The sequence below is a fragment of the Pinus tabuliformis genome, chromosome 4_2 (assembly GCF_031772625.1).
Source record: "Pinus tabuliformis cultivar Carrire ecotype Pingquan chromosome 4_2, CPIR1, whole genome shotgun sequence".
Classification (NCBI taxonomy): domain Eukaryota; kingdom Viridiplantae; phylum Streptophyta; class Pinopsida; order Pinales; family Pinaceae; genus Pinus; species Pinus tabuliformis.
In genome coordinates this window covers 973,241,075-973,256,015 of record NC_142304.1, presented here as the reverse complement: position 1 = coordinate 973,256,015, position 14,941 = coordinate 973,241,075, and the positions used below count along the sequence as shown (strand labels likewise).

Genomic DNA, 14,941 nt, shown 5'->3' with positions numbered 1-14,941 from the left:
ACTTGTTGTAGATCAAAGTATTGCTTAATCTGAAATACCATGTTACATGATCATTATCATCAAATTTCCTCATATCAATCTAAGGATTGTAGCAGTTCCTTGGTGCTAACTTGAAGCCCTATTGATGTGGATCTTGGATTGAAAATTCATGATTATGGCTCTGTGATTCAAAATTTGTGCTCTTCAATTGTGATAGCATGCCCCCCATATGAGATTGACTCTCAACAACATGCTTCTCCTTAAGTTCACGATGTCCTTGGATCTCCACATCCCTTTTACGAAGCCTTCTCCAAGAGAGGATCTTCCATGGCAATCATGGATTTCCAATGTTCCACCAAGGTTCCGGGACGAGGGGGCGAGGGGGCGAGGGAGCGCGGGAGCGGCCTATGCAAAAGCTCCCTACCATTTTTTAGGAAACGTGGGGGAGCGTCAGGGTCTTAAAAATTTATAAATATAAAATATAATTTATTGAGTCCACTATGACAATTTGGTTTGAATTGAAAAGCTGCAAAGCATGATCATTGATATGAATATCATTTGACATTATCCAAATTTATAATATCATATAAAATAATAAATTTAAAATTCTAATTCAGCTTGGTCAAATTCTAATTTAGATTTTGGTCAGACAGAGGGAGAGCTTCAGCTTGATAAGGTAGCCACTGAATTCTGTGAAAAGGTAAATGAACAGATCAGGGACATTGCATTGGCAGTAGAAGGGGCAACTACAATGGGTTGTCCAGCTGTATTGGATCCAACAGCTAGAAAGTTTGTTATATTATATATAATATAGACAGTACACCATACGCTGAAAGAAGAGTTTTAGTTCCAGGAGAGATGAGAAGATCACATGAAAGAGTTTATGACAGTTTACTATCAAATGACATTGACTGCAGGATGACCATATGCAAACCAACTTGGGTGACCAACGATGGCATGGATAATTTGTCTACCTTATTAGAGCAATGCCATGCAGTTCAAACTTCAAACTAGCAGTGTATTTCAGGGGTGAAAATAATTTTCAGACCTGAGAATTCAAGCTGAGCAACTGTGGTCTGTGTAAATTTTGTAACTGTATAAATTCATATATAACGACAGTTGCTGAGATTTCTTGCTGCCCATAGTATTTTGTCATGCTTGCAGTAAACGCATGTTAGTCTATAGTCCACCCAATTATTTCCCACATGACATAGGTGCTGCTTCCATAGTTTGTATGTCAAATGTCATGCAAATTAAAAACACAAACTGAATGTCTCATATTCTTTGCCTGTCACTCCAGTTATCTCCCCACTGTAATCCAACCATCACTTGAGAAAAAAAGGAGAAGTTTTAAAAGGGAAAATTCATGTACGTGCTATATGGTCCAACAAATTTCCATGACACTGACCCTCTAAAATAACGCTTGTTGAAACCAAAAGACAGCACAAGACGTTATCCCCATACAGAACATGAGTAGCTTTGTACCACTTTAGGTCTATTAAATCATAAACTATAAGCAAGGCCATTTTTTTGGGAGCGTGGGGAAACGTCCCCTCAGGAAAGGGAAACTTTTCCCTGGCACGTCCCCCTGAGTTTCCTCCATTTTGGGAGCGTGGGGAAACGTCCCCTACTCGTCCCCAAGTCCCCGGAGCGCGGGGGAGCGAGGAAACTAGACCCCTAAGGGGGGGGGCGAGTCCCCGTGGAACACTCCTTATTTCTATTCCTTATTTTTATTCATCTTTCTTTTCCACCTTTCTTTTAAGCTTTTCTTAAGAGGAATCCACCCTTTTCAACATACTACCATCCATTTGATCAAATTTCTTCTCTAATTGAGATAACCTAAATTATATTCCTCACTTTCTTCATGAGTCCGGGATGGACCTTCAGTAGATTTACTTGGTGTAGTAGATTTCTTTGGAGGCATGTTGGAAAATAATAATAGTCCACATCTTTATTACAACGAAAAAAAAGATCCTCTAATGAACAGTTAGGTCACTAGTAAGTTACATAACCTTAATTTGGAGAATATCAGAATGGTTGAAGCTTTATTGATATATCTTTGAGTTTTTAGACCTTCTGGATTTGAAAATTTATTTTGTAATGATCTGATATGTAATTTTTGCAATTCCACAGCTGTGAACTAAATCTGATGTGTCATCTGAAATATATAGTAACTTTCCCAAAACTAGTGAATATTAAACCCATAAGTCTAACATCCCCTTGATTAATGTTCAGCTATTTCATGTAGAGAACACATTTTGTGTTGATTCAATATGATTTATGCAGGAAATAAGAAAATGGTCATTATTCATAGCAATAGCATTTAACAATAGGAACGTTACAACGGCACCTCATATTTTTTGACGCCATGCATTAAGCTTTTTCGTTTCAAGCAAAGCAAATTGTGAATTGAATTAACTGGAATAACTGAACTATAAACCTACAGTACTATAAACAACTGTAAAAAATGCATTCAAGAGAATTATAAATACCTGTGAAGTAACAAGAACAATCACACGTGCCAAGGCAAATGCAATAGAATTCAAGCTAAGCGTTTGTGTTTCACACTGAGAAACAGCCTGCATTTCAGATTGCAAAACACGCAACTAAGAATTTTATAAGACATGTGAAAAATAAGTTATAGACAACACCTAACATATCAACAAATTTATGTTCTATGCTTAAAGGATACATCACAAAGGCCCACAGATACTGGCTCCTATCCATATTCCTCAAAATTTGACAAGATTCAACCTAAGTTATCAGGATTCGGATCCAGATCTGGATCCGGATATGGATCTGCCAGTTTTATGAAAAGCCAGGATCTGGAAACGGCAAGTACAAGCAAATATAAAATATTTTAAAATTTTTAATATTTAAATTTATATAAATATAAAAATAAAAACGTATGCTAATTTTTAAATATATAATTTTGACATACAATAAATAATTCTTATTGTATCATTTATGAATATGAATTAAACATTAATTAGATTTACATAAAAATAAAAAAACTTATCTGAATTTTTAAATATATAACTTCATTATAATACTTTAAAAATAGTTATTAAGTTAATTATAATATAATTTATGCATCATTTATAAATATTTAAACACTAATTATTAGTTATAATTATTTATATTAAGCAAATTATTAAACTTATTTTAGAAAAAATACCTTTTAAACTCGAAAATAAACTTTTAAATTGATTAAAATATAAACTTACCTTTTAAACTTTAAAATATCTTCTAAATGATGATGATGATGGTTAACGTCCACTGAGACCAAACTTTGGTCTATCGGACCTAAAGAAACAAATTATTTAGTTTGATTTAAGATTTTATTCCTATGCTCAAAAAGCTTGGAGAGAAGCCTCCCGAGCTCACTATAATTTTGACATCGTAAAAGGCTAGGAAGGTTAGTGTTGCGACAAAGATTATAAAACTGAGATCTAAAGTGGTTTTACGCGGGGCACTCTAAGAGGAAGTGGTTTTCATCCTCGATGTTCCTATTCTCACAGAGATGGCAGATCCTTTCCATCCATGGTGTTTTAGGAACTGCCCAACGACCTGTTTCACTATGGAGCTCATGAGAGTTCGTTCTAATCTTTGCTATATTAATTTTCTTCTTTCAGCTAGTTAAAATAGAGAGATACTTTTGATCTTCTAAGGTGGGGTTGATGACCTTCTTATAATAACTTAATTTTCTTTTAGCTACTAAATCTTTCTCACACCACATTTTTTCTTTGAACTTAGAAGTGACAATATTTTTCATGTTATTAATGAGTAGATTATAATCTTCACGTCACATGAGTAGATTATAAATATGAGTAGATTATAATCTTCACGTCACATGTATTAAAATGTATTAAAGGTTATTAAAGTTTGTAATATGCCATTGTATTAAAGTTTATAATATGGTCAACATAGAAATAATAAATTGTGGCCCGCCATCTTAATCTATCTCTCATCATTCGCATCATTGACTTGCATTAATTTTATAATGTCTTGTATTAAAGTTTATAATATGTTTAACATAAAAATAATAAATTTTATGTCGCCCAACAACTCCCTAGTTTATTTTCACGGAGGGATTCATTAATCGATTTCTTATCATTCGATTGACTTGCATTGAATTTTCTGTTTTGGAATTTTGTGTTGAAGTACGTTGACGGTTTTCTACCCACAGACAAAAGATGGGCAGAAAATGAAATAAAATGATATTTTAACGTCCACGAGACTAAAAATAGTCTATGGGACCATTAGTTCCCTGCTTTTTGCAATTCAATCCTTTTCTTATTCAAATTGATGATGTGCTGGCCCAACCTTCCAACAATCCCCTCGCTGAAAAGACAATGCCAAGAAACTGATGCTAACATATTCCCATTTCTTTCTCTAGCGTCTTTGAAAGCATCACATTCCAAAATGAGATGTTTTTCCAATTCCACTGCCCCAAAGGTCCAAAATGTACATACCCGTTCTTCCCGAGCTTCTTTAGGCCTTTTCCACCATCCTGTTTCAAACTGAAGTTGATGTGAGTTGGTTCTTAATTGAGCAATAAGAACCTTTGCCCTCCATGGAATGCTAGCTCCAATGAACTCTTTATGTTGTAGATCACACGTAGGGTTGAATTCCTCAATGTAGTACTTTTTCTTTCTACTCAACTCTTTTTCCCACACCCGTTTATGAAACTTCTCCATAACAAAATTCCTTAGCTCCTTGTTATTTGTGGGACAGGCATTGAGGTAGATATTCCATTTTTTCATCCATGTGTAGTTTTGTTTCATCCATATTCTCTTTCTTTCACTCATGCCTTCATTGAAGATAACATTAGGCCATCTACCTACTCCCATTTGCTCAATTCTCTTTAAATATCTTATAAGCCGCACCATACCAATTGCTTCAATGGGAGTTGCTCCTGTTTCAGTCAACATTATCTAATAAGGTACTGAACTTTTTATTTTGAACTTGCTCATGATCAAGCATTTTTGGATTTTCTCAATTTGTTTCCATTTTGAGACGGGGGTGCTGCTAGCCCACAATTCACACCCATATAGCATCACTGGACAAACTAGGAGTCCAAAAACCACTTTAGTCGTTTTGAAGAGCATATAATGCTTTCCACCCTCCTAAAATTCTCTTCTTTCTGCAGTCCTCCCAATTAATTTTGTTATTCAAATCAATCCCGAGGTACTTGTACTCATTTACTTCTTCAAGAGTGTTGCCTTCAAAGAAGAACGTATGTTGCCATAGAGAAAATCATTATTTTGGTCTTGCTAGTATTGACCTGCATCCCCATTGCTCTACAATAATGCTCAAGGGCATATAGGTGCATTTTCAATCCATGGGCCGATTTAGAAATCAATACAAGATCATCAGCATATAAAAAAATCTTTATCACAAACTCCACCAACCGAACACCATCTCCACCTTGCAGATTTAGCCACTCTTCCAGTTTATCAATATATAAACCAAAAAGAGTAGGGGATAGCGGGCAACCTTAATTGACTCCAATGTCACTTCTAAAGCTTTCTGCAATACTTGTTGAGGTTCTAATTTTGACTTTCGCCTCTTCATAAAGTCTATGGATAGCGGCTCTATAATGCAAAGGAATTTCAAGTTCTTCCATTCTACGCCAAAACTTATCTCTAGGGACTGTGTCAAATGCGTTTTTGAAGTCAACAATCCGGGGATCTGCAAATACAACCATTAAGCCTGACGGATCCGGTAACATAGGATTCAACCATGAAAAAATAAATATTCCTCTCAGGCATGAAAATGGAAAAGGTATGTTATAACAACAATTATAGCTATGTCCTACCCCAAATAAGAGAAATGATCTCAACTCAACCAGAGGATATAAGAATACCCCTAATTCAGACGATAAAGGCCCCAGTAAAAATGGGGAGCAATACATGTAAAGATAAGGGCTATTGGCTACTACGTGAAATTGATAACATAATTAACTTTCACTTTCTCGTGCTTCAGCTTAAACATAACACATCATTGAAATCTTAATCAGTTAAATTTCAAACTTAACAATTGAGGAATATAACAAAAAATCACTCTCAGTGGGTAGCAATATAAAAGCATAATGCACATCAACTATTGGATTTGTTGATTTGGGGTAGCATCGAATGTGCTCCAACCATGAAATTTGGTGGAGAGGTTGGGGCACATGAGATCTCCAATACCCAGAAAAGGTTTGGGCAGATTCTAAACAGATCAGAAGATATTAAAATAATTAATATTTTTAATGGAGTCCCTAAGTCTAAACTTAGGGAAAATAAAATATTAATGTGTATTAATATGAATCTGTGTTAGAATGGTCCAAAAGACATGGATCAAGCCAGATATAATCTTAGCCGTTGATTAGGGACTTAATCTCGGCCGTTGAGATGTCAACAAGAAAAGTATAAGAGGAGGCTTGAGGGTCACACCAGATGATCAATCATTCTATTCTCTAGCGCTGGGTTTGCTAAGAGAGATAGAATCAGTGATCGGGAGAACAGCTGAGGGGCATTGAGTACAGAGAAACAGAGAAGGCAGAGATTGTGTCGGGAGAGCAACGCATCAGCCAAGGAGGGTAGAGCCAGCAAGGGCTCACACATGGGTATGCAGACGCAGCCAAGTGCTGCACAGAGCACCAGAGGGGCCAACATAGCTGACGCAGAGGCTCCCAGAGCTGACACAGGGCCTCCTAGGGCTGATGCAGGCCTAGAAAGGCTGACGCAGGGCCAGCGTGGGACAGAGAGGGGCTGACGCAGTCCAGATTGGGCAGATGCTGGGGTTGCAGGAGCAGTTTTGTGCTGAGGAACTGCCGGAAGGATTTTCCGCGTTTTCAACCAGGAGATTTCCCTCAAACTCTGAGGTATAGCTGCTAAGGAAATTCTCTGTTGGGTAGGCCAGTTTCGGCACCCAGATTGTACTCTAATATTGCTTAATAAGAAAACCGTCAATAAGCTGCACCCATTTTCCTGCATTGGGTATTTCCGGGGACATTGGTCAAAAAATAATGGTGTCATGTGGTGTGTTTGTTCTTATTTCTTTTAGTTGTTGATCTGTACTATGTTGAGCATGCACTGGTATTTATTTTTTAGTATTTACTTTGTAAATAACTTGTTAAAGAAAAATAACAAGTAGGTAGGAATAAATCAGAAAAAGTGCATGAAGGATTTCTAAACTAAGTAAACTTAGAAACTTCAACATGGTATCAGAGCATGATTGCAGATCACAGGAGGACTAAAATACATCAGCCGAGCGGAGCAATAGCAGCAGAAAACAGCTGTCCCAATGTGACAGAAGTTGTTTCTAGCAATGCAGAAGCCAAGAAGTGTGACGCAGAGCTAGCCAGAGCCACGGAGAAGAAGCCGGGAGCTGCGCAAAGCCTCAAAGAGGCCAGCGTTGCTGATGCAGAGGGCCAGAGGGCTGACGCAAAGGGCCAGAGGGCTGACAGAGGGCATCCTAGGGCTGACGTAAACCCATCTGGGGTGATGTAGAGCTAGCGTGAGGCAGAGAGGGGCTAATGCAGTTCAAAGAGAGGCAGTTGCTGGGGTCTAGAAGGCTGTAGAAATATTGCAGAGTGGAGCTAGTGAGATACTGTAGTCAGAACAGTACCTGACAGAGTAGGGCCAAAGGAGTTGTTACCGAGGGTTTCTAGCCAAGGAACCTAGATCAGCAATGCAGTTGCACAAGACAATCAGAGTAGGGGGCATCTCGACAAGCGGCAGAAGGATTTTGAGGAGGGAAATCAAGACTCAGAGGGAGTCCATAAGAGAACTTCCAAATGGGAAGTAGAGACTAAGAGGAGTCAAACAAAGAACTTCTAAGAGGGAAGCAAAGGAGCGTCATGGCACTACACGGGGTAAGAGACCAGGATAGACTGGACGGAGCATTGAACTTCGCAGTCTGGAAAGCCAAAATCTTATCAGTGCTTGACAGGAATCGTGTCAAGAACTTTGCCTTGAAGGTTATAGCTATCCCAGTCGACCCCAATGATAACGACAAGTACGAAGAGGCGATGGCAATGGCCAAGTGCATTATCCTTGAGGCGATGGCGATGGCCAAGTGAATTATCCTTGACGGGGTCAAGGATCATGTGGTACCACATATAGCCGAGAAGGAAACGGTAGTTGAGATGTGGGAGGCTCTCAAGAACCTGTACCAGCGTACTTCTGTGCAGAGAAGAATGTTGCTCGAGAACCAGATGATGTTGAAGTTTCTAATTTTACTTAGTTAGAAACCCTCGATGCACCTTATCTGATTTATTCCTACTTACTTGTTATTTTCCTTAACAAGTTATTTACAGTGTAAATACTGAAAATAAACACTAGTGCATGCTCAACATATTACAGATTAGCAACTAAAAGAAATAGAAACAAACACGCCATATGACACCATTATTTTTGGACTAATGTCCCTGGAAAAACCCAATGTGGGAAACCCGGTGCAGCTATCTGAGGGTTTTCTTATTAAGAAATATCAAAGTACAATCTGGATGCCAAAACTGGCCTACCCAACAGAGAATTTCCTTGCCAGTAATACCTCTCAGTTTCTAACAAATGTTCTGGCTGAAACCCCGAATAATTCTTCCGACATCTACTCAGCACAAATCTACCCTAGAAACCCTAGTGTCAGCCTCTCTCTAGACTGCGTCAGCCCCTCTCTGCCTCACGCTGGCCTTGCGTCACCCCAAATGGGTCTGCGTCAGCCCTCGGAAGCCTTGCGTCAGCCCTCTGGCCCTCTGCGTTAGCAACACTAGCCTCTCTGAGGCTCTGCACAGCTCCCGACTACCTCTGTGTGGCCCTGCGTGAGCCCTCGCTGGCTCTGTGTCACTCTCCTTGGCAACTGCGTTTCTCTCCCAGCACTACCTCTGCCTCGTTGTCTCTCTATACTCAAATGCCCCTCTGCAGCATCTCCAGATCACTAATTCTATCTCTCTTAGCAAATCCCGCTCTAGAGAATAGAATGATTGATCACTCTGGTGTGTCCTCCAAGTGACCCTCAAGCCTCCTCTTATACTTTTCCTGTTGACAGATCAACGGCCGAGATTAAGTCCCCAATCAACAGCTAAGATTAGATCTGGCTTGATCCTTGTCTTTTGGACCATTCTAACACAGATTCATATTAATACACATTAATATTTTACTTTCCCTAAGTTTAGACTTAGGGACTCCATAAAAAAATATTAATTATTTTAATATCTTCTAATCTATTTAGAATCTGCCAAACCTTTTCTCGGTATTGGAGATCTCATGTGCCCCAACCTCTCCACCAAATTTCGTGGCTAGAACACATCCAATGCTACCCGAAATCAACACTCCCCCTTAGCAACCACTGTGCTCTAGCAATACTCCTCACTGAGTATTACTCTGATCATCCGGCATCGGTACCTGTGCTTATGCTAGGCCTTCCTCCCCAACATCCTCTGCACTGTTGTATCCTATACTGTTGCGCTGCCCATGGTTCTGCCACTGCCACTGCTGCATCTGTACAATAGCTCCCTCTGCATTCGTGTTGTTGCTGGTCCTTTCTCCCAACACTACATCTGCACTGCACCTCCTCTCATCATGTTGCATTGTGCTGACCACTGCTGCACTACAACTCAGTTATTGAGAAGTAAGTAACTGATCTCCCAATCTGACCTCCCTATTGCTGAAGCTCCCTCTGCCACTAGCAAGTACTCACTCTTTGACCTCTGCGCTATTACAACAACTCCCTGCATCTCGCACCGTTGCACACCTCTCTGTGCCATCCTGCACTGGTGAAACGCTCCTGTGCCACTTGCACAGCTGCAGCCTCCTCTTTGGCGCTCCATCTGCATCTATCTCTACCCGCACCAGCCAGTCCTGCTACTTCTCTTCGGTGCTCTCGTAGCAAGGTCTAATACAAGAGGCTGGGTACCTCGAGGATCCTACCCCTCATTGCCTGTAGTCCGCCTGACTACAACTCGATGTCTCCACACTTCCGCTCAAGTGGTGCGTGTGCACTCATGGCACATTCATCGTCTGTCAAAACTTCCTTCTCCGCCCGTGCTGGCGTTGCCTTAGTCTCAGAAGACTTTCCCTTACTCCTCTTCCTTGGACACTGGGTCACATAATGACCCAGCTCCCCACAGTGGAAGCACTTGATCTTGGAGAGATCCTTCTTCTTCCGCTTCTCCTGCTTTCCCTCAGATGCTAGGGCCACGTCTTCCTCCTCCTGCTTGACTTTGATCCCCTTGCTGCTGCTACCCATCTTCGACTGCCGTCTGATCTCTTCCTGGCGAAGAGCTGCCCACATCTCGTCCCAAGGTGGAAGTGTCCCTCTGCCCAGTATACTCTGGACAAATACCTCCCAGTCTTCTGAGACAGCATTCAGGGCTGTCCTCACCATCAGCTCCTGATCCAGTGTTGCCCCTATAGCAATCAACTGATCTCAGATCTCATTCAGTCCTCTAAGGAAGGTGTCAATCGGTTCTCCCTTCTTCATCTAATACGACCTCAACTGATTCTCAAGTAGCATTCTTCTCTGCACAGAAGTATGCTGGTACAGCTTCTTGAGAGCCTCCCACATCTCAAATGTCGTTTCCTTCTCGGCTATGTGTGGTACTACATGATCCTTGACCCCATCAAGGATAATGCTCTTGGCCCTTGCCATCGCTTCCTCGTACTTGTCATTATCATTGGGTCGACTGGGATAGCTATTACCTTCAAGGCGAAGTTCTTGACACGATTCCTGTCAAGTACGGATAAGATTTTGGCCTTCCAGACTGCGAAGTTCGATGCTCCGTCCAGTCTATCCTGGTCTCTTACTCCATGTAGTGCCATGATGCTCCTCTACTTCCCTCCTGGAAGTTCTCTGTTCAACTCCTCTGAGTCTCTACTTCCCGTCTAGAAGTTCTCTTCTGGACTCCCTCTGAGTCCTGATTTCCCTCCTGGAAATCCTTCTGTCGTTGTCGAGATGCCCCCTACTCTGATCGTCTTGTGCAACTGCACCACTGATCTGGGTTCCTCGGCTAGAAACCCTCGGTAGCAACTCCTCTGGCCTTGCTCTGTCAGGTACTATTCTGACTACAATGCTTCACTAGCTTCACTTTGCAATATTCCCACAGCCTTCTAAGCCCCAACAACCTGAAGGTGAGACCTCCTAGGCTTTGCGCAATCCCGGAACCGGCAAATCGGCCTCCTCAGCCAACTGCGTCAACCTTCCCAGCGATTGCGTGGCTCTGCGTGAGGCTCCCTTTGCCTCAGCTTTTGCGCTGCCTCTTCTCGGCTCACACTTGATGACGTACTACGTCACCCTTCCCTTGTTGTTGCTTTGCTAGAAATAACTTTTGTCACCTCGGAACCGCTTTTTTCTGCTACTATTGCTCCGCTTGGCTAATGTCCTTAGTCCTCCTGTGATCTGCAATCATGCTCTGATACCATGTTGAAGTTTCTAAGTTTACTTAGTTACAAACCCTCCATGCACTTTATCTAATTTATTCCTACCTACTTGTTATTTTCCTTAACAAGTTATTTACAATGTAAATATTGAAAATAAACACTAATGCATGCTCAACATATTGCAGATCAACAACTAAAAGAAACAGAAACAAACACGCCATATGACACCATTATTTTTGGACTAATGTCCTTGGAAAAACCCAATGTGGGAAAACCGGTGCAGCTATCTGAGGGTTTTCTTATTAAACAATATCAAAGTACAATCTGGGTGCCGAAACTGGCCTACCCAACAGGTAATTTCCTTGGTAGTAATACCTCCCAGTTTCTAACAAATCTTCTGGCTGAAACCCCGGATAATCCTTTCGGCAGCTACTCATTACAAATTTGCCCCAGAAACCCTAGCATCAGCCTCTCTCTGGACTACGTTAGCCCCTCTCTGCCTCACGTTGGCCCTGCATCAGCCCTGGGAAGGCCTCTGGCCCTCTGCATTAGCAACGCTGGCCTCTCTGAGGCTCTGCGCAGCTCCCGGCTGCCTCTGCGTGGCCCTGCATGAGCCCTGGCTGGCTCTGCGTCACTCTCCTTGGCTACTGCATTGCTCTCCCGGCACTATCTCTGCTTCACTATCTCTCTGTACTCAAATGCCCCTCAGCAGCATCTCCCGATCACTAATTCTATCTCTCTTAGCAAACTCTGCTCTAGAGAATAGAATGACTGATCACTCTGGTGTGTTCTCCAAGTGACCCTCAAGCCTCCTCTTATACTTTTCCTGTTGACATATCAATGGCCGAGATTAAGTCCCCAATCAACAGCTAAGATTAGATCTGGCTTGATCCTTGTCTTTTGGACCATTCTATCACAGATTCATATTAATACACATTAATATTTTATTTTCCCTAAGTTTAGACTTGGGGACTCCATAAAAAAATATTAATTACTTTAATATCTCCTAATCTGTTTGGAATCTGCCCAAAACTTTTCTGGGTATTGGAGATCTCATGTGCCCCAACCTTTCCACCAAATTTCGTGGCTAGAGCACATCCGATGCTACCCCAAATCAACAGATGAGGTTGTATCAGATGAAGAAAGGTCGATCGATTGACACCTTCCTCGAAGGACTGAATGAGATCCGAGACCAGTTGACTGCTATAGGAGCGACACCAAATCAGGAACTTATGGTGAGGACAGCCCTGAATGTTGTCTCAAAAGATTGGGAAGTGTTTGTCCAGAGTATCCTGGGCAGAGGGACTCTCCCACCTTGGGACGAGATGTGGGCAACTCTTTGCCAGGAAGAGATCAGACGGCAGTTAAAGACAGGTAGCAGCAGCAAAGGGATCAAGGTCAAGCAGGAGGAGGAGGATGTGGCCCTAGCATCTAAGGGAAAGCAGGAGAAGCGGAAGAAGAAAGATCTCTCCAAGATCAAGTGCTTCCACTGTGGGGAGATGGTTCATTATGCGATCCAGTGCCCAAGGAAGAAGAGAAAGGGAGAGTCTTTCAAGACTAAGGCAGCGCCAGCATGTGCAGAGAAGGAAGTTTTGATAGACGATGACTGTGCCATGAGTGCACACGCACCACTTGAGCCGAAGTGGGGAGACATTGAGTTGTGGTCAAGCGGACTACAAGCGATGAGGGGCAGGGTCCTTGAGGTACACAGTGTCTTGGATTAGACCTTGCTATCAGAGCTCCGACGAGGAGTTGTAGGATTGGCCGAGTGGGTAGAGACAGATGCAGATAGAGTGGCAAAGAGAGCTATAGTGCAGGAGTCCCGAGACAACGCAGAGCTAGTAGGCTGCAGCAGTGCAAGAGGCACATGAGTGTTGCACCAGTGCAGGAAGCCACAGAGAGGTGTGTAATGGTGCGAGATGCAGGGAGTTGCTGCAGCAGCACAGAGGTCAGAGAGGGAGCTTCAGCATCAGTGGGTGTTTCTAGCCCTACAAGGGAGGTCAGTTGGGAGATCAGTTACTTACTTCTCAGTATCTGAGTTGCAGTGCAGCAGTGCGCAGCACGATGCAGCATGATGAGAGGAGATGCAGTGCTGGGAGAAAGGACCAGCAACAGCACAGAAGCAGAGGGAGTTGTCGTATAGATGCAGTAATGCTAGTGGCAGAACCATGGGCAACAGTACAGGAGGCAGCAATGCAGGAAGGCCTAGCATCAGCACATGTACCGATGCCGGATGATCAGAGTAATACTCAGTGAAGAGTATTGCTAGAGCACAGTCCTCGCTAAGAGGGAGTGTTGATTTGGGGTAGCATCGGATGTGCCTCAGCCACGAAATTTGGTGGAGAGGTTGGGGCACATGAGATCTCCAATACCCAGAAAGAGATTGGGCAGATTCTAAATAGATCAAGAGATATTAAGATAATTAATATTTTTAATGGAGTCCCTAAGTCTAAACTTAGGGAAAATAAAATATTAATGTGTATTAATATGAATCTGTGTTAGAATGGTCCAAAAGACATGGATCAAGCCAGATCTAATCTTAGCCGTTGATTAGGGACTTAATCTCGACCGTTGAGATGTCAACGAGAAAAGTATAAGAGGAGGCTTGAGGGTCACTTGGAAAATACACCAGATGATCAATCATTCTATTCTCTAGAGCGGGGTTTGCTAAGAGAGATAGAATCAGTGATCGGGAGAGAAGTTGAGGGGCATTGAGTACAGAGAAACAGAGACGGCAGAGATTGTGTCAGGAGAGCAGTGCAGCAGCGAAGGAGGGTGACGCAGAGCCAGCAAGGGCTCACGCAAGGCCACGCAGAGGCAGCCAAGTGTTGCACAGAGCACCAGAGGGGCCAGCGTAGCTGATGCAGAGACTCCCAGAGCTGACGCAGGGCCTCCTGGGGCCGACGAAGGGCCAGCGTGGGACAAAGAGGGTCTGACGCAGTCCAAATTGGGCAGACGCTAGGGTTGCAGGAGCAGTTTTGTGCTGAGGAACTGCCGGAAGGATTTTCTGGGGTTTCAGCTAGGAGATTTCCCTCAAACTGTGAAGTACTACTGCCAAGGAAATTCTCTGTTGGGTAGGCCAGTTTCGGCACCCAGATTGTACTCTGATATTGCTTAATAAGAAAACCCTCAAATAGCTGCACTGGTTTTCCCACATTGGGTTTTTCGGGGGACATTGGTCCAAAAATAATGGTTTCATGTGGTGTGTTTGTTCTTGTTTCTTTTAGTTGTTGATCTGTTATATGTTGAGCATGCACTGGTGTTTATTTTTCAGTATTTACTTTGTCAATAACTTGTTTAAGAAAAATAACAAGTAGGTAAGAATAAATCAGAAAAAGTGCATGAAGGGTTTCTAAACTAAGTAAACTTAGAAACTTCAACAGGATTGATATGGATAGACTAAGAGGTGTCCACCCGGGTTCAGCAGAGATGAACATAAAGTTCCCCAGATTGAAATTTAGAAGATCAACTGTCAAACGATAACTTATAAAGTTATAATACTCGAATACAAAAAAAGATTATATGATTCAGATCACAGAGGTTCCCCAAAATGACTTTTATGTTTAATTAAATATCGACTTTTGAGAAAGACAGGG

General features: G+C 42.1%; 1 protein-coding gene across 4 annotated transcripts in view; it reads right to left on the bottom strand.

Moving 5' to 3' along the window:
* Positions 1 to 14,941, bottom strand: part of LOC149172872 (mRNA export factor GLE1-like) — a 404,516-nt gene that overhangs the window by 73,866 nt on the left and 315,709 nt on the right. For all 4 annotated transcript variants that reach the window (XM_089424451.1, XM_089424450.1, XM_089424449.1 and 1 more), the window contains one exon: positions 2,472 to 2,558. In XM_089424451.1, coding sequence (XP_089280577.1) covers positions 2,472 to 2,558 — 87 coding nt within the window. The remainder of the gene's footprint in view (positions 1 to 2,471; positions 2,559 to 14,941) is intronic.